Source organism: Nematolebias whitei, chromosome 3 (assembly GCF_014905685.2).
Source record: "Nematolebias whitei isolate Nwh7 chromosome 3, NemWhi1, whole genome shotgun sequence".
Lineage (NCBI taxonomy): Eukaryota > Metazoa > Chordata > Actinopteri > Cyprinodontiformes > Rivulidae > Nematolebias > Nematolebias whitei.
In genome coordinates this window covers 10,634,011-10,653,394 of record NC_056500.1, presented here as the reverse complement: position 1 = coordinate 10,653,394, position 19,384 = coordinate 10,634,011, and the positions used below count along the sequence as shown (strand labels likewise).

Here is a 19,384-nt window from a genome sequence, read left to right as displayed (position 1 = left end):
TGAATGTCTAGTTTTTTTATTGTATTGAGTAAAATTGAGCCAGATTTGTTAGCCGTTTAAAATTTTAGATTTTAAACTTGTGCATAAATTTGTTAACCTCCAGTTTCTTGCACCATTTGTTAGTACTGGTAAGTGGAAGGGTTGTCTCTTGTAGTGTAAACTTCTGTAAAATTAACTTGGATTTGCACGTCAGTCTCTTTTTGTTGATGTTTGTAATTCTATGAGCTTATAGAAAATTAAACTGGCCAGTTGTAATAACTTTGGTAATAACTTTGATTTGACATTTTACTTAAACTTTCACTTGCTGCTTAAATTAAAATTTGGTTGAAGGAAGTTTTTAATGTTGTATCAAACAAGGATTGAATTCGAGGAGCCTTGGATTTAAACTCTGAATTTAATCGCCATCTCTTAATGTAAATTTCACTACTTTTTTGGAGTTTGCTTTTTTTGTGTTTCAGGATTCTGCAGGGATCTGAGGGCGACAGTGGACCTGCACTTGATTTGCATTGGAGAACCCATCTCACCCCCAATTACAGAAATTCAGTGATTAAAATAAACCGTCTTTAAATTTACTTTTAACCAAACATTATGTATAAAGGTAAATTGGCCTTTTAAAGCTGGAGTTCCATTGGTGACGACACTCTTCTACTTCATTCTGCTTTGAAGACGTCTTCATATTAAACTTGAGATTTTGTGACACTGCACGATGGCCAACGTTAAAGCTCTGAAACTTGCATGAAGAGGCTCTTTCAAAGGCTCAACATTTTCTGCTCCCCTTCATAATTTGAACAAGTTCCTGATAAATTTCTCCAAATGGAGCATCAATTGATGGCTTTTATTACTGTTGCTTCAAATAAGCAAATAATAATAATAAAATTGTTTTTTTTTTAATTGAAAAGTTTGTTTAAACGTCTTGTGTACAAAGTTGTAATGTTAATAGATGTGCTCCCCTAGCATTGAAAGTTGCCATTTATACAGTTTCATCATGTTAAAAAAAATCAGTAACTCATTTTGCAGGGCAGGAGATGAATGGTTAGTTACTAACCCAAATAAGCTTTTGACTTTGTCTGTGGCACATTATCACACCTTGGGTGTCAGAGCTACAATCATAAGTGTCTATTTTTTTTTTTTTGTTTTGTTTAATCTTTCCAGTTGACTGTGCTCAGGACAACCAATCTGTTTTTGTTCAATAAAAGCAATTCAAAACTATAAGCCAAAAGGCATCTTCTCCCAAAAGTTTAGTAAATTACTAAAAATAACGGATAAAATGCCAAACTCAAGTTAAAACATTAAAAACCACAAGTGTTATGCTCTTGATGTAATTAATTGAATTTCATTAGCCACGTCTCAATTGGCCAACCGATCGCGAGACTACAAGATCTCGCGAGACTTCCGCTGTTCTCGTTCTGTCCAACATGTCGCCTTAGAGTCGCTGTTATTGTTCATCGCTCCTTCCAGAGTTTTCAGCTCGTTTAATGAAACCGAAGCTGAGCCAGAAGCCGGAGCGGGAATGAGAGGAAGAGCCGGAGATAATGTTGAGGTCCACTGGCTTCTTCCGAGGGCTTGACTGTCCGTTTTTCTCGGACGAAATCGGCTGCAATCGACCGTACTGTCACTTCAGGCACAGCCAGCAACGACGCTCGTCTTACGGAGCTCCGGTAGACGCGAAGAGGCAGAAAGACGTCCAGTTCGAGCAGAAAGGTGCTCCCATTTTTCCTTAAATATACCAAATTCACTCGATTAGTGTCGCTTCTGTGCCAGCGGAGTCCAAACCGTGCTGTTAGCTGTGAATCCAAGCCGGTTTCATGTGATGCTCGTGCAGCTAACGAGCTTAATTGATCTAAAATTGGAACATTAAATTATTTTACAGCACAACAAATCAATGGTTTACAATGACGACACTGAAACTGAGAGCGTCTGAATTCGACTTTTTAACCTTAAAGTTTTGTCATTGCAACAGTTTCTTGTTCTAACAATGTTTTTTTTTTAAATTGGAAATATTAAATTCTCAGCTGATTTTATTCTAAGCCCATTCTTTACATTTAAAATTATTTTTTAAAAAGTGCACTTTACAGTTCATAAACTAGTGCAGCCCTTTTTTTTGTACACATTCTTTACATTTTTAAAAAAAACTAAATGTACATCCAAATAAAGTGGGATAGTCTCCAAACATTTAGCATTTTAAGCTTAAACGAATTAGATAAGCATATCTAGCTCTGAGTCTTTAAAAACTGAGGACTTGGTAGGTTCACTGTTCACTCACTTTTCAAAAATGGTAATAAATTAGATCTGATTACCTTTAGGTTGAGAACGTTCGCACATTTATTTTGAAAAGCCCCACAGAAAGCTAAAACTACATTTCCTGTTTTGTTTCAGAACAAGGATACGATCCCTTCAACCCAGAAGTTGTGACATCACAGGAGCAGCAGAATGGAGATTTCAGCGGCGCGTTGGAGCTCGTCAACAAGGCCATCGAGGAAGTCCGCAGCCAGGTGGAGAGAGAGAAGAGGAAACTCTCTCGCATCGGGGATGAACCATACAATCCCACCGAGAGCGCCAGTTTGTCGTCATCTAATGTTGCTAAAAGTAGAGCAGCAGGTTTGCACTTGGCTTACGATCCTGGGAGTTATCAGATCACATCAGGAGGATATAATCTCACTCCTGGGTGCAGCAAGTACACCTTGGATTCAGACATTCAGGGCCACAACAGCAACTCAATGGAATACGTTCCTACTTCCCTGAAAAGGTCTTTAACTCAGACACAGGTAATGCAACCTCCCTCTCCTCCGCCCAGCCCAAAATATTCAAAAAACACATCCTTCAAATACACTGTAGATAAATCTAGACCCTCTACAGACATGGAGTATGACCCGCTGTCCAACTACTCAGCTGGAATCACAGCGAAGAGCAAGAAGGATGAGGGTGCCTCCATTAAAACGGATTATAGCAAAGCATGCACAGCATCTGGGACTGTTTTGTCGAATAAGGGTTGCGTTTCAGCTTTAAAAAAGCCTCTGCCGCCTAGTCTAGACACAAAGAAGTACACCATCTCTGACTCTGATGGGGAGAGTTCTGGGACAGAGTATCGACCAACGTCGCTAAGCAATCTCCAACAAAAAAAAGCAAATGGATCAGCGAAGGAGGCTTTTAGGAAAGACATGACAGAACGTTTGCAATGTGCATTAACGAAAAAGATAAAAGAGGACTCGGGCATTCAGGAAATTGTTAAACATAAGGACTTCTCTGACAAAAGGAAGGCGGCAGATCCAACTAGTCACGGGAAAAGCAGCAAATCTGAGACTGTGCATAAACCTGAGAAGGAAACTGGCAAATCATCTGGTCAAAAGAGCGCCAGTATTAGTAAAGACAAAGGACCGATAAAAAACTCAAACCAAGTCTGTGTGAAAAAAGAGAACAAGAGTCATGGCAAGATAGAGAATAGTAAAAACACAACAAAGGTTAAGGCATCAGATAAAGTCCAGAGGGAAAGCAGAGATGAAAAGAGAAGTGAAGCCAAGCTCAAGACTTTGGAAAAAACTAAAATGGACTCCAGCAAACAAGATAAAGATGCACCAGAAAGCAAAAAACTCAAAACATCAGACAGAGGAAAAGAGCACAGCAAGCATAAGGACCGCCAACACAAAAATGGCAAACTTGACCGTAAACGAGAAAAAGATGTAAAGAAAATGAGCAAACCCAGTTGTAGCAGCAGTAAAGTCAGTTCAGCAAACACCAAAGATAAAGCAAAGCAAAACACCAGCTCTTCACACGAAAAGAAGCTTGGGAATAAAAAGCAGAGTCTGAGTTTGAGCCACGCAGATCTGTTTGGAGACGAGAGCCCAGATGAGGCTGAGCCGATTGTGATGGACGACGACGACGACGATGATGTAGAAGAGGTCCTGGTGAGGAAATCAGCCGATGCAGTAAAGAGGGGATGTCTGAACAAAAGGAAGGCTGTGGAACGCTCCCCATCTTCCTCCGAGGATGACCTCAGTATGGAGTGCAGCAAGACGAGTTGGGAGAGGGCCGATGGTGCTGAAATGGACTTTTCCAGGTTCCAGGATGACCTGGACTTTGACTCAGATCCCATGGAGGAGTGTCTGAGGATCTTCAATGAATCCAAACATGTGAAGAAGGAAGACAAAGGAAGGCAAGCAAAGCAGGTACTGGTACTTCTCTCCTCCAAGTATCTCTCCATTTATCAGATAAGAGTTTTCTAATGTTGTTTAAATTTAAACGGTAAAGTTACATTTTGCACTTTCAGCCATCAAGAGATTCAGAGGAGGAGAAAATAACAGACAGCACTTTAACCACTCTCTTTCCTGGTCAGAAGAAGAGAGTGTCCCATTTTGTTGCCAAAGGAAATGTAAGTTTCTCTCCTTAAATGTCTTTATTTCTCAGACTCGATCATATACAGAAGCCGTTACCAAGTTTGGGTTCATGGAACATCACCTCAGGGTCCTCAAATAAACAAATTATCAGGAAAAATTATGGCTAAAGGTATATTTTCACCACAATTGGTACTAATAAGTACAGTAGTATCAAATCAGTCTTATCATTATGCCCTCGTTTACTAAGAATATTACCACACTTGTACACTTAAACTAGCAATATTTGGGGTCACAAGCCTCTGCCACTTATTTTGTGGGTCTGAAGCTGAAAATATTTAAAACCTCTGATAGAGTACTGTGTAAACATTTAAATTTAAATAGACTTTACATTAAAGGAGCCAAACTTTTAATCTTTTTTTTAATTAATTTTTAATTTTTTTTATAACATTCGTAATCCAAGTTTTTTAAAAAATCTTTAAAAAAAAATCTTCTTTGGACTTTGGCTCTTTTTTTTTTTTTTCTCACTTTTTTTGTCCGGCCCTCGTACGTGACCCCGGCAGCATACTGTGCTTAAAAATGAGGAAAATGAACAAGTGGAGGGCAAAAGAACTGTCTACATCAGATGAACAGTATGGATTTGGGAAAAATTAAAAATAAATAAACAATCCAGCAACGTCATCTCTCTGTTCATCATCCACTGTATGTCAAGTTCTTAACTATCCAACATGGATTATTGTCTCTGTTTCCAGTGAGCAGAGAGGAAAATCCCTCAGCGTCAATATCAAAACATGCTTCGACACTTTTGTGATTTAGTACAGGTGGGGATTTATACCAAACAAGGAAGTTAAAAACACACACACACAAAAAAACAAAACAAGACATGATAATGAAATTACTTCCTCTGTGGTTTTCCAGCTCCATGCTTAAATGGAAAGCTGAAAGTCTGAAGAGATATTTCTCATCTGATCAGCTGCCTTTAATTTGTGACAAACGTAAATCATTTATTTAAATATTTTGTGGAAGAAGCATTCTGTTGGTTTTATACAAGGCTAAAGCCCTATTCTCACGGGATTAGTTTCAGCTAGGGGCCACATGTAATAAATAAATTACTCCCCGACGTCTGCTTTTTATGTGGCACATTCGCACGGGATAACCAAAGCCTGAGATTTAGCTGAAGTTTATGGACATCTTCCGGATATGATGTTAACACGCTGCATATTGCGTAGCATCTGCTTGTGTCTTCTCTTCAGCCTTTTATTTTTTTGGGGACCGTTATGGGTCGATAGGCTTTTGCTGGTCCGGGACACAAAAGGTTATTTATGCACTCCAATGCAGCCAAAAGCAAATAAAAGTGCACCCAGGAAACAAAAACCACCTAATTACTCCTCAGATCCGGCCCATTTCTGCCAAACAACAGATTAGTATTATCACAGGACGTCAGAGTTCAGCAAAATATAATAGGTAATTTGCAGGGGAATTTTTACTTTACAAATTATTGACATGGCCAATTCACACAGGATTAACAACACAGACAATCTCCGTAATTATTACAAATAGCATGTGGTCCCTAGGTAAAGCTAATCCCGTGTGAATAGGGCTTTAGTAGTTTTAGGCTTGATTTACTAGTATTTAGTGTAATATTTGTAAATTGTTTAAATGAGTACAGTGATTTTTATAATGTAGTATGACAATATATGAGATATATATGCATACAATATTCACGAGTTCCTCATCTTTCTGACTGTGTAATGTCGTGCATTGAGTTTAACAGAAATGTAACGAGAGACGTTATTTATCTTTGACCCATCAAAGTGAATGCGGCCATTTATTTTCAGAATCAAAGTTTAACATCAAACATTTACATTAATTTGGCAAAATATGAAAATAATAACAGACAAGTTTCACAGAAAAGGGACATCGATCACTCGGCGGTGAACGAGGACTTTGCTTCAGATATTTCTAAAATATCTGTACTGATTTTATGAGAAAGAGGAGAGTTTTAAGATGAAATGGAGTTATCTTACAGAGAGATATGTGAGGGAATTAATCTGTTTGACCAGAACGTGCACGCTTCATCAGATCTCAGCTTGCCTCCGGTACACTTTAATCGAAGAGGAGACTGTTACCTGGTTGACGTAAATCAGCTCGATAGAGAATCCTCCAGACTTTTCAGCGTCTCCGTTGAGAGCAGCTGAAATCCTTAGATAGTCGTGTGTGGTTTGTTCAAACAGAAGTTATAATCCCAAAACGTCTCTGGATCATCCTGAACGCGTTTGCACCCAAGAACTCTGAACTCCTTTCATTCTTCAGAACTTCTCAGACTCTAACAGAATCTTTCAACTCCAGCAACTCTGTAGTTCTTCATCTCCTCAGGCTCTCCAGCTTCTGGAATTCTCTGGAATTCTCCGGAATTCTCTTGAATTCTAACATGAACTGGGAAGTTGCCACATTTTAAATGGGTCGACTTCCGGTTCATTTGAGAGCTTTTGATTGGTCGATGGACCAGGAATAGAGGTGTGGTTTATGATGTAAGATGTTATTAAAAATCAAGGATTGTTTAGTAACGAACAGAAAGATTATTGTAGGACTTCAGACTTCGTGGAGTCTCACACTTGGTAATCTTCTGAAAAAGTTTAAACATGACATCTTTCTCGGTAAACATTTTAGTTGACCGAAAACCGACCTTTAACACACTTACATTGCTTGGCTCATTTCAGACAGAAAATCAAGAAATGCATATTAACCTGATTTCTTCTTTGAATGAGGAATAAAAATCATTACTTACTGTTTATGTAAAATAAAAATGAGTAGTTCTTTTCAACCTGTAACATTGGGTGAACTAACACAATTTTGATTATCAAACATTTTGTAAAACAGTGATGATCATAGAGAATTGTCTTTTCTGCTTGATTAATTCAAGAAAGAAAGTCATCAGATGGCTCAGACTGTATTCAGATCAATGAAATAACAGTCCCTGTCCATCTGATAGATTTGGGGTCATCAGGGTCAGATCAGGGTCAGATCAGGTTCACTACAATAACCTTATGATCGTTTTTCTTTATACTGACTTGTGTAATTCTGATCATTTCAAAGTCACGTTTTCTGTAATGACACACAAACCTCGTTTTCAAATCATACGTTTTTGTTCTTTTCAGACTGAAGCACCTTCAAAGTCTGTGGTACGACTGTATAAGAGACCCACGCCTCAGGAGATGTGCTTTCAGCGTATGCAGCTCGCTCAGCAGCAAGCTGCTCAGCTTTCCGCTTCAGTCCAAGCTGCCCCGAAGAGCTCCAGCCTTGGCGTTTCTGGAGAAAAAAAGAGGATAGCTCACCGGCCCAACCCACAGGCTGCACCATCTAAGACAAGTATGAGTCCCTCTCCGCTCCAGCTAAACTGCTACTTACTTTTAGAGACTGAAGTCTCATGAACGTGTGTTTGATTAGGTCCTGCACACGATAAACCAGCTACCAGTCGAGTTTTATCCCCCAGTCAGAGCCTTCAGGGTGTCAAGACCCAAACCTCAGCTGGGATTCTGTCCAAGACCTCATCTACTGTCACACAGAAGAGGGTGGCTCACACACCCACCTTGAAGGTATTCAAAACGTCAGTTTGTAAAATTATCTAGTCTCTTGTATTTTTTTATTATTTTATTTTACAGCCCTATACAAATTGCTTACATTGCATGGTGGTGCTTTTTGTGTTAGAAACTTGCTTAAATTTAGCATAAAATGCTTTAAAATGCTAATGTGAATTAATGGCTTGCTTTTCAGCTCAAAAAATATCCAGCTGATTTTAATAAGGATGACTTGGATTGTTTTACTGTCTCTTTTATTCTACGTGTACGGCTGTATTGTAATCCTATTTTAAATTAGTGTACTTTGAACAAAAACGGGCTTAAGAAGTTTATAATTGGTCTTTCTCAAAGACTGATTAACATCTATTACAGTACATATCTAAATATATTGACTTATAATTCGTCAAAGATTTTGACATTAGCACAGACAGATTATTTTGGATGTAAGGTAAACACAGCAAGGCGCTGGAAAAGCTTGAAAATCACTACGAAAATGGGTTGGAAGGTGCTTTGTTTTGACTTTGGGGAAGCTATGAGGTCAAAGGTCAAATTAATTTTAAGAGTGTGTTTCTTAACTCTTTTCATCTCAACATGCTGTACAGACACTGCAGTATATAGAAATAAGATAAAACACAATAAATACAATCAATATGGGCAAAAACAAAAATCAGACGCAATGAGTACAAATACAATACAGTAGTCCTTCTTTTATTGTGGGTGTTAGGTTCAAGGCTTTGTCCTTCATAATAAAAGTGCGAGATGGAATCCTTTTCCAGAACAGGCCCGTTTCGTCCACGTTAAAAACTTGTTTAGATCTGTAGACCCCCCTCGGTGATCAGATCTTTGAACGTCGTGTTAACAGACTCCCCCGCTCCTGCTGTATCAGCGGGCGCAGCCTCTCCGTGCAGAGAAACACTTTTTAATTCAAATCGCTTTTGAAATTTGTCAAACCATCCCGTTCCACTTTTTCTTTAATCGTCAGCATCTTCCGCTGGCGTTTCGGTTCGCCGCCAGAAGCGTTTGAATGCACAGCCATAAGAAGTCCAGTTGAAAAAGACTTCGCATGCATGATTAGTAGACTTAGTAAGCATGATTTACAATTTCTTGCCAATCTTGTGTTTGTAAAGTTGAACTTTCTTTAAAAAACTTTTCCATGTGACATGAATTAAATTTTTCGTTTGAAAGGCCGGTTCAGCAGTCATGACTTCGCTTTGCAAAAATACTGTTCGGCAGAAAACAGCAGCCAGAGGCACTACACTACAGCACAACATTGATTTGAGGGAAATGTAGTCCGTCTGAGTGGCGATTAGTGTATTTTTCAGCCTATAAGTTGCACTTTTTTACATAATTTACATGCCTTGCGACTTATGGGTCGAAGCGACATATTTATGGATTTTGTCCCATATTTATAAACTAATTTTTAGCTGAGATATGACCGTTTTCATTCATTCTGATGTGAAAAAACATCTAGCATTACCACTTTCAGCCACTTGATAGCAGCAGAGTAGTAGGTGTATGGCATGTCGTTGTATCATGTAATTTAAACGTGGCTATAATTACAAATTGGAAAAAGTTCAAGACAAAAACAACTGGACGTTATTTATTATACTTTATACTTTATTGTTTTGAACTTTTTTGAATTTACCATGTCCTAGATGACTGAAAATCTTCACCAGCTATTAATGACACAATCGGCTTGCCATATCGCCCCCACCTTCGTTCTGCTCGCTGCTTGGAGCAAGTCAAATTAGCTGCACCGCCCCGGCGAAATGCAGCTACTTTGACCATCAAATTGCATTTATTAAGTAAAAGTTCAACTGAGACACAGCTTTGCTCTAAATTTGAGAAAATACGGTACAGTGAAGGCTGAGTGAAAGAAAACTACAAAATGGTGGCGCTTGTCTGAATTATTATTATTATTATTTTTGTCATTAACTTTTTCACAACCATGAGTACAGTGATATTACTGTACAGTCCACAATTGTGTGTCTTGCACATTAATTTTTTTTGGACTGTACATGCACAAACCGCGATAGAGCGAGTGTGCGCTAGTCGAACCGTGAAGTAGCGAGGGACTACTGTAGCTAAAAAAAGTTACATGTGCGTATACACGCATACAAACAAATGGGTCTTATTAGAGTCCTGTGTACATCTTTGGTGGTTATTTGCAGAGTTCTTGTCCAGTGAGGACCGTTTGTCTTTTCTGTTTACGTTTTCAGAGCACCTCGATGAAGCGTCCGGTCATCCCTATTGAGTTCGGAGCGAAAGTTCCCACGAACGTCCGCCAGCGCTACCTCAACACTTTCATAGACGAGTGTATCAAATTTTGTGCCTCGGAGGAAGCTGCCTTCCACATGGTAGGAGGGACGTGATTTCCAACAGCTTGCCGTCAGAGCGGGTTTACAAGATCTGGGTTCTGTTTGCCTAAGTTCCTGTTTAGAAACAAAATGTCCGTTTATTCCCGCAAATGTTGAGTTTCCACCGCCCTTATAATTGTATTCTGATAAGAGTTTCAGTTTTCAGTGCCAGAAATGGAGGCTTCCACAATAATAGGTGTGTAATTCTTGTTTCAGGCCCTTGACGAGGAGAAGCTGGTGTATGAGCGCAGCAGCAGCAAGAGCATCTACCTCAACGTAGCCGTCAACACGCTGAAGAAGCTCCGAGGCAAAAGCTGCCCTTCTCCTTCGCCTTCAAACAGTCCGTACCCTCAGTTCGTGCACAGCAGAAATAATGCACTTTTTACACTGTTACACTTCAGAACAGAAATAACATTTACTTCACTTCCATCTAAACTACACAAAGCTAAAAACTGCATCAAATGTCCCACATTTGCTAAACTCAGTGTGAGTTCGTTATGATACAGTATTTCCTAAATCTACAGATCTGGTAAATTAGAGTGAACAGACGTCTGTTTTTTTGTTTGTTTTCTGTAGAAGAAGCTACAGGAGCTAAAAGGAAGCCCCAGTCCCACGAGGAGGTCCTGGGCGGTCGTCTTGCAGCGACGACCAGCTTCACTGTCAACAGGTCTGGTAAACAGCAGGAGGAGAGGCTCGTTGGTAAGAACCGTTCAGGATCACATGAACGCTTGTGCTACTTTCTTTTCTTTCTCAGAAAGTGGTTTTTGTCTGTTACTAAATAAAATCTAATGAAATCCCAAAACACGAGAAACTAAAAGAGGAAAAATAAAGAATCGTTGTGTGAAGTACAGACTTGTGACTTTTTTCAAACAGCAATGTGACAAACTTCAGTTCCTGTTTACTGTCAGCCTGGGACCTGACATCAGAGATCACTTCAGTTAAAAACAACAAAACAGATTAGTTTGACCACATCACTGTAAATTATCAGTGAAAATCTCTTGAAGTTGTTTATCACTTTTAATTAGCAGAGGTTTTTTTTAATACAGTACCTATTTAAAGGCTCCACACAATTTTTTTTTAACAATTGCCCGAAGCCGAAAGGCTACAGCCCATGCTACCGAGTTACCAGCAAGTTTTACATAGCAGATTTTTTTTTTTCTTGAAAGTCCAAGTCTATTTTAGTGTTTGCAATTCACAAATTAAAAAACAAATCCAGCTGTACTCCTACAGAGGTACAGAAACAACCTTCAGTAGGGTTTGAGACGGGTTCTTAGAAGCTGGTGAAGTCTCTTGAGACTGGTCTAACAAAGTTAAGTCAGGTCCTCTGGATGGATTAAAAAAACAAACTTGTTGAAACGTTTCATCTTTGATCCAAAAGACTTTGTCAGAGGAACTGCAATAAGCTCAGTCTTATAAGCAGCACCTTCTCATAGTGGATCAACCAGTTTGCTGTTGACATCCAAAACTAGCTGTTCACATGATAAAGGAGGACCATGCAGTTACACTTGAATTTCCCATCCGTGGGACAATAAAGGCTGTTTCTATTCTATTCTATTCTATTCTATTCTATTCTATTCTATTCTATTCTATTCTATTCTATCAGCCTAACGACCGATAGTTAGTGCTCTGATTGCCACTCGCTATTCACAGAGGGCTGAGTGACACTAGCAATAACAGCATTGTAAGTTTGGGACTGGGACAGTTGAACCCGGAGGCTCCACCTCTGTTTAACGATGGACGGTTTCTTTTCTCAAAGATGGCCTCCTTTACTCCTTTCTCAAACCATCGTTCCTCTCTGTCCAGGATGTGAACATCTTCATCCCTGAACGAGTGACCGCTGGCCTGGAGATGAGTGTAGACCGCAGAGTCCTGGCCTGATGATGTTTCTCTTCTGTGCTGGGCCATCCTTTTGGCTAGTGTTTAGTTTCCTCGATGTAAGACTGATCACAGCCCTCCTGGCACTGAACAGCATACACAATATTACTCCGTTTGTGCCGGGGTTTAAAAGCCACTGGGACGTCGTGTTTAGAAAATAAACGTCTCAGTTTCTCAGAAACTCCTGCAACATGCAGAACGACCACTGGTTTAAGTCTGGGTTCCTCCTTTTCACCTGATGGCTGACTGGAGTTCTGTTTGGATTCCAGCTGGAGGACCTGATTTAACCTTGTTAGATCTTGAGACTGGTATAATGTTGAGTTTTATTTGAACACCCCTTGCATCACAGGTAGGCAGTCTGAGAGCGCCCACAATCATTTCCAGATATTTGTGAAACTCCCTGCGATTCTGGCTTTAGTAGGATAGTGGTGAGCCACTTCTCCTCGTGTAAAAATATTTCTTCTTGTACATGCTGCTTAATGGTTTCTCCTCTTTAGAACCCTTTAACTTATAATATGTTGTTTTAAAAGCTTTTTGAATATTTTAGCTAAGACGCCGAAACGCTCAACTTAGAAGATATAAATTATGACGTCTGTGTTTACATCTGATTAAATGTTCAGCATGGGTTTTATTTCAGTACTAGTCATTTCAATGTTTGCCTTCTTGTAGGAGCCGTCCTTTACAGGAAGCTGAAGGCGTACTTGATGTCAGAGGAGGAGCTCCAGGAGCACGGATACCCACGGCTAAACCCCGAGGCCTCCGGGAAGGCTGTCATTCACAACCTGCCAGAGAAAAAGATTATCTTGGACCGTGAGCAACTTCTCATTTTGACACAATGCAATTTATGCCAGATCTACATTATTCGCCTGTTATTTTAAATTCAAGCTAAAATATGTTTATATTTTTCAGCCTTTAACAAAATATGCTGTCGCTGTGGCGCAGAGTATAAGGTCAACGTAAAAGGCAGCTGTGTGCGTAAAGAGGAGTGTAGCTATCACTGGGGGCGTTTACGCAGACATAAAGGTAAGTGTTCAGTCAACAGAGCGGAGTTATGAACGGGAGCGCCTGGGAGTTGTGTTTTTATTTCTTTCTGTCCGCCGCTCAGTTGCTGGAGGCTGGGAGACGACATACAGCTGCTGCTCCACAACTGTAGGAGCTCCAGGATGCCAACTCGCAAAGGTAGCAGAAAATGAAACCCCTCAATCTGTTGAAGTTGAGCTAAAGTCAGAGAGTCGCTATTTTAAGATGCTGGCTGAAAAAAAAAAAATCAAATTTAAAACAATTTTGGCTTTTAATGGACAGACGTCACCAACCAAACTGCTGAAACAAGAAGGTATTTTGAGTTCTCTTACATTTGGGTCGTTCATATAAAACAGAAAATGTACAAAGTTAAATTGGGTCCTCTGGTTAGGGATTCATCAGTCTAACAGCCTCAGGGCAGAAACTGTTCTACAAGTTTTTTAAATTAAAATTTTTTTTTAATCCGTCCAGAGGACCTATCTTAACTTTGTTAGATTTTTCTACCTGGATTATTGAGCATGCATCAGAATATAAAACAGGACTTTTAATTAGTTTAGAAAAAAGTCAAAGAAAATTTGAAACTTCACAAATAGTTGTTAAATAAGCCAAATATAGACAAAGAGTATTTTTACTCAGTTTACTCTTTCATTACTTTGTTAGCTCATACTTATTTATTTTTATTTTTTTTACATATATTAGTATACATGTTAAAAAAAACAAAGAGGAGATATATGGATGCAGTTTGAGAGGACATGAAGGTAGTTGGAGTTATTTACAGAGTGAGGTGGAGGAGGATGACTCGCTGTGGAGACCCCTGAAGAGGGAAAAGCCGAAAGAATAATAATAATAATAATATATTAGTATACATTAATGTAGTTGCACACCAAGTTCAAGTCAAGTTTATTGTCATTCACATCACATGTGGTACATGAGGTGGAATGAAATTGTGTACTCAAGGTCCCAGTTACACCCAAAAATAGCAAAAATATAAAGTATAAAAAGAAACGGTATATAAGGATCTAAGATATATATTAATATATACGCTAAACACCAGTGAATGCTACAGTACTTTTCTCTATTTCATACTGATTATCCCAGCTTTTATTTATTTTACACCATTTATACTTTTCAACATGCTTCAAAAAACAAAACTCGCAAAGAAAGCAAAAGAAAATATAAAAGTTGTTAATAAGAACTGATTGAAACTAGCAATCATCGTTTAATTTATGATGCAAGCAATTAAAGCAAAAAGCATGTTAAACTCGCACGATGATGAAATGATTAGAGTACATGAGGAAAAATGTCTGGTATTTCCACAGCAACACGTTCAGGACGCCCGAAAAGAGTCGCTCGATGGTTTCGTGTCGACGTTCAGCAAACCGCTTCCCCCAGACGGAAACGGAGGAGTGTTTGCTTTGGACTGTGAGATGGTGAGTCAGATATGACACGGTAAAGATCTGACATTAATCTGTTCGTCTCGTATGTGACTTCACCTTAGAATCGAGTTATTAAAGTCACGTGATTCTTTTTATCTGAACGTTCTTCAGTGCTACACAAAGCAGGGTCTGGAGCTGACGAGAGTCACCGTCATCGACTCCGCGATGAAAGTCATCTACGACACGTTCGTCAAGCCTGAGAGCAAAGTGGTCGACTACAACACGCGGTGAGTTGGCGGCCGTCCTCGGCGACAGCCGGTTTGCGGCTCCGTTTCAAATCTGACGCTCCTGTTCGTGTGTCAGATTTTCAGGCGTCACGGAGGAAGACCTGGAGAGCGTCACCATCACTCTGAGAGATGTTCAGGCTGTGCTGCTCTGCATGTTCAGGGCCGAGTCCATCCTCATCGGACACAGCCTGGAGAGCGACCTCCTCGCTCTGAAGGTGAGCTTCTTCTTCATCAACTCGACCATCAAGTAGGCCGGTCGCGATCAACAATAAATCAATTAATCGCATGATTAATGAAAATTATCAACCTCATTTTCTTTTATCGGCTTTATCGTTTCTTCGTGTCTCTTTCTACTGAAGACGCTGGATGACAAAAGTCTCAACTCCTGTGCTCTTCGCTGACCCTCTTTTCTCTTTAAAATCTGTTTTAACGATCCAAAATCGTGTTTTTGGATCGTTAAAAGCAGCTAAGCTGAGAAGCTAAGCTATGAGCTAAGCTAACAGGCCGACCTTGGAGAAAAAAAACCTACATCTTGTCGAAGATTCAAAATTCATGGTTGAAACCCGTGCCTTTGTGTAAAAAGTTTTTTCTCTGCAAAAAGAAGCTGAGAACTTGTTTACTGATTTTTTTGTTATTAAAAGCTTTGTGTGAAAAATGCTATGCTCAAACCACACCGAGCGTCTGCCATTTTGAGAACCGAAAAACAGGAACGAGAGACAGCTCATGTCACGTCAAGGGGCCTCCCTCCCATTTTTCTTAGAGACGCTGCTCGCTCCCTCACTATCCATCCTTCAGTTCAAACAGTCTTATACTGCCATCCAGTGGTTAAAAAAAGTACTACAACAAAGCAAATTATACAACATTTCTCCTTATATTTGACAATAATTACTAATTATTGTCAAATTTCAAACAATATTATCGTTTATCACAATAATTTCTGAGACAATTAATCGCCCAGCAAAATGTTTTTATCGTGACAGGCCTAGCATCAAGCTAAATTCTCACTAGAGACAGAACCAGAAGCTGAAGCCGCCGAGGAAAAGCTCCATCTAGTACAGGCTGCAGTACAATTTTTAATTCCTGCCTCTCCATGTAAACATCTTCCTGACGAAAAAATAAAAATGCACTTCAGGGAGATTTATTTAATTTTTCAGGTGATGATTTTTCCTGATTCATGTACCGGTAGTCCTTACTTTGCTGTTTTATGTTCAAAAGGGAATGTTTTTAATATGTTTATTTATTTGAAGCTTTAAAAAGTTTTATGTTACATAATGATAAAAAAGGCAGCTCTCAAAAAAAATTTTTACCTTTAATTTTGGACAATAGAAGTAAATGGAAATGTATGAAAATTAAATGTTTTATTTCATCTTATTCTGTCGTTCATGTCACAAAAAAATAATAATTTCCTGCTTAAAAGATTATTATCAAAAAAGGATGAAAATATCTGCTTTAATAAATAGTCACAAATAACATTTTATTAAAAGATTTTTTTGTCAAGTTTGGTAAAAGTTTTGCGATCCAGAAATTTGTGTTCAACTTTGTCCCATCTTTATTTCTATGATGGACAAAAAATGTTCCTGAGAGTTAAACTCTAAAACTGTTGTTGTGCTTTATAAACATTAATTTGAGTGGGAAACTGACGCAGTTTGTCTTGGCTGCAGCTCATCCACAGTTCAGTCGTAGACACATCCGTCGTGTTTCCTCACCGCCTTGGTTTGCCCTACAAACGTGCCTTGAAGAACCTAATGGCCGATTACCTCAAACGCATCATCCAGGACAACGGTGAGAAAGACTGGCGCACAAACAGCTGTTGTGTTTTCACAACTTTATGGCAAGAATTGTTGTAATAATTGTTCTCGCCCCGTGTTTGTTAAATTGTTTAACAAGTGAAGTTCTGCAGTCATTCTGAAGTTTAACATAATTTTAACAGATGTCTGTGCATATTTCAAATAACTCTACTCTGATAAATTGAGAGAAAACTTCCTTATTTTATTTGATGTGCAAAGTTTTTCCTCTGAGCTATGAAGTTAAACTGGTTGGTGATGGTATGGTTGTAAAATCCAGGTCAAACTGTGGAAGTGTGTGGGCGCCAGGGGAATCTACAGATGAACACACCTTCAGAGTGCACCAATGAGAAAGTAGTACTGAAAACAACGAGTGGAGCTGCTCCCCAAACACAGCTCCCATTGAACAGGTTTATTAAGTGACCTCAGGTCTCCACCCTCCCTAAAGTAACAAACTAAATGCAGTGTCGCCATCATAATTAACTCTTATGACAAACATCTGTTTTTAAAAAAAATTAACAGGAACCTATTGAAAATCATCTAGAAGTTTTAATGCAACAAAATACATAAAAACTGCAAAACAAAAACCAAAGCACCAAATAAACAATACAGTATAGTGTATACTGCACTACTACAATATGCCTGTAATAATCAAAGAATCAGATTATAAATAACTGTCGTAAGCACTACTTATAGAGGAGCACAGTGTCCATTTATATGACAAGAAATTGTATAACCACGTTACTAAAGCAAAATAATCGAGAAACCTGAAGGAGATAAACACAAAATCTAGATCAAAATGAATGAGACTACACCGCGGAAAAAGGTCAAATATCAAGCTCATGGAGACCGTTTGAAGCTAAACTATTCAGTGTATACATCCCTAATAAATACAATAACGAGTAGTCTTTGAATTGCCCCCTTAGATTCCAAAGGAAGCCTGTGGATCTTAATAATTAATCTTATTTATTTACCTGCACTGTGCTCGAGTCACCAGCAGGTGTCGCTGTCTTTCGATTTTGTACAATTTACAGAAAAACTTGATGACATCAGACTGATCTGCACTTTTGACCAGAAATACTGAAACCTACTCATTGAAGAAATATTATTCACATTATAAAATATTTTAATTGTGCTTGTGATTGTTGGAAACTTAATTTACACTCACGATTTCATCCTTTCAGCACTTTCTCTTCTGGGTTAATATCACTCTCTTGTTTTTTTTGTTTTTTTTTAATATATGACCAACGGTTTTTAAAATAGAGTGATGTCATTCCTGGTGTTTAAATATGATCTCAAAGGCGATTTGGAGGTTAAGTTGCATTGTAATGTGTGAGGTGGTGGGTGTGCGCATACATGCAGTAAGAAGAATGTTTATTTTATTTTCATTATAAATTCTGATGTAGATGTTTCAGCTGACATGTTGCGTTGTGTTTCCAGTGGAGGGCCACGACTCGAGCGAAGACGCGTCCGCCTGCATGGAGCTGATGCTCTGGAAGATCAAGGAGGATACAAAGGTCAAAAGATGACCCACAACCCCTCCCTCTGCGCGTTGATCAGTTTAACTTCCTGTCTTCATGCGAGTCGCAGACAAACGCAGGAGTTCAGGAGGCGAACGCGACGCGGGGTTTAGAGGGCTGTCGACGTCGTTACACTGTGTCCATAAAGAGTCGCCATCACCGTCAAAGCAATAGGAAACAAAATGAACATGACTTTCATTAACTTGTTGATACTTTAGTTTTTGTTAGATTAAAACTATTTTGTTTATTTGAGCAGTGTTTTTTAAGGCCTCGGATTTGTTCGTAAACAAAACGTTTGTATGGAAGGACTTGAAAAGCAGGGGCATTGTCGCCGAGCAGATGCATTTAAATTTATATAGAACTGCGCCTCCAGTCTGACTTGCACTATAATAAATTGCTCTCGTTGTACAGGGCCCAAATTTGAGTACCTCATGTGTTGTGATACATTCACTTCTAATGAAAAAACTAGCTACTACTACCTACTTACACTTAAGTGCATTGATGTTTTAGTCTGTTGCTTGTAAATGCACTTCTTTTGTTTATTTTTTCACTTGCACATATTCTCTTGTGGCAGTTCCTATTATTATTATTTTAGGCCTTCAGCAGAAATGCACAAGCCTTTGCTGCTAGTATGGCAGTGTACTTGATAGTTAGGCAGGATGAACATTACAACCACTGTCTCTGTCATGTGAAGTGCATGAAGTCAAAACACAGGAATATATGTGATTGCAAATATATTTTTCCATAAAAAGTCAAAATTGGTGTTAAATTCAATCTGGATTACTAACTAACACAGTTATCAGCTATAATCTGTTTATGTTAATGGTGACTGAAAATCTGCCACAAAGCTGTAAATGAGCTGCAACCGTTTCCCTTGTACAGTATTTGTTAATTATTTGGTTTATCTTTTTTATTAAAAAGTAATACTTTATGGAAAAAACGTTGCTATGTTTTTAATTTATAACACTCCACACGTCAGTGTTTAGTGGGAAAATACAACAAAATGCATTGTACATTTTTGTGTTAATTTACTTCTTGAACTCTGGGAAATTTCACAATAAAATATACTTTCACTAACGCTTTTATTTCCACTCCCTCACGACTGGTTTTAGCAACACGTCTACATCCTCTTGTTTATGCAGCCAGTCGTGCTGCATCTGGCGGAGTGAATTTTTTTTTTAACAATTTTCTAATACTATTCCATGTTGAGGATTCTTGATAAATGTGAATGTTCCCCTTTTAATATTTACTTAAAAAGC

General features: G+C 38.8%; 1 protein-coding gene across 1 annotated transcript; it reads left to right on the top strand.

The window, feature by feature from the left end:
- Positions 1–1,389: 1,389 nt before the first annotated feature.
- On the top strand, positions 1,390–18,453 carry rexo1 (REX1, RNA exonuclease 1 homolog). Its single transcript, XM_037674518.1, has 16 exons — positions 1,390–1,701; positions 2,377–4,163; positions 4,265–4,366; positions 7,487–7,697; positions 7,776–7,924; positions 10,126–10,263; positions 10,480–10,603; positions 10,840–10,962; positions 12,808–12,948; positions 13,048–13,161; positions 13,244–13,317; positions 14,478–14,588; positions 14,706–14,821; positions 14,898–15,036; positions 16,483–16,603; positions 18,046–18,453. Exons 1-16 carry the CDS (start codon positions 1,533–1,535, stop codon positions 18,132–18,134), a joined length of 3,708 nt encoding a protein of 1,235 aa, XP_037530446.1. The 5' UTR covers positions 1,390–1,532; the 3' UTR covers positions 18,135–18,453.
- The last annotated feature ends 931 nt before the right edge of the window (positions 18,454–19,384 follow it).

Coding starts and splice junctions, on each gene's coding strand:
- rexo1 (XM_037674518.1), top strand. CDS start 1,533: ATGTTGAGGTCCACTGGCTTCTTCCGAGGGCTTGACTGTCCGTTTTTC. Junction 7,925..10,125: donor CTCACACACCCACCTTGAAG/GTATTCAAAACG, acceptor TTACGTTTTCAG/AGCACCTCGATGAAGCGTCC. Junction 13,162..13,243: donor GCGTTTACGCAGACATAAAG/GTAAGTGTTCAG, acceptor TCCGCCGCTCAG/TTGCTGGAGGCTGGGAGACG.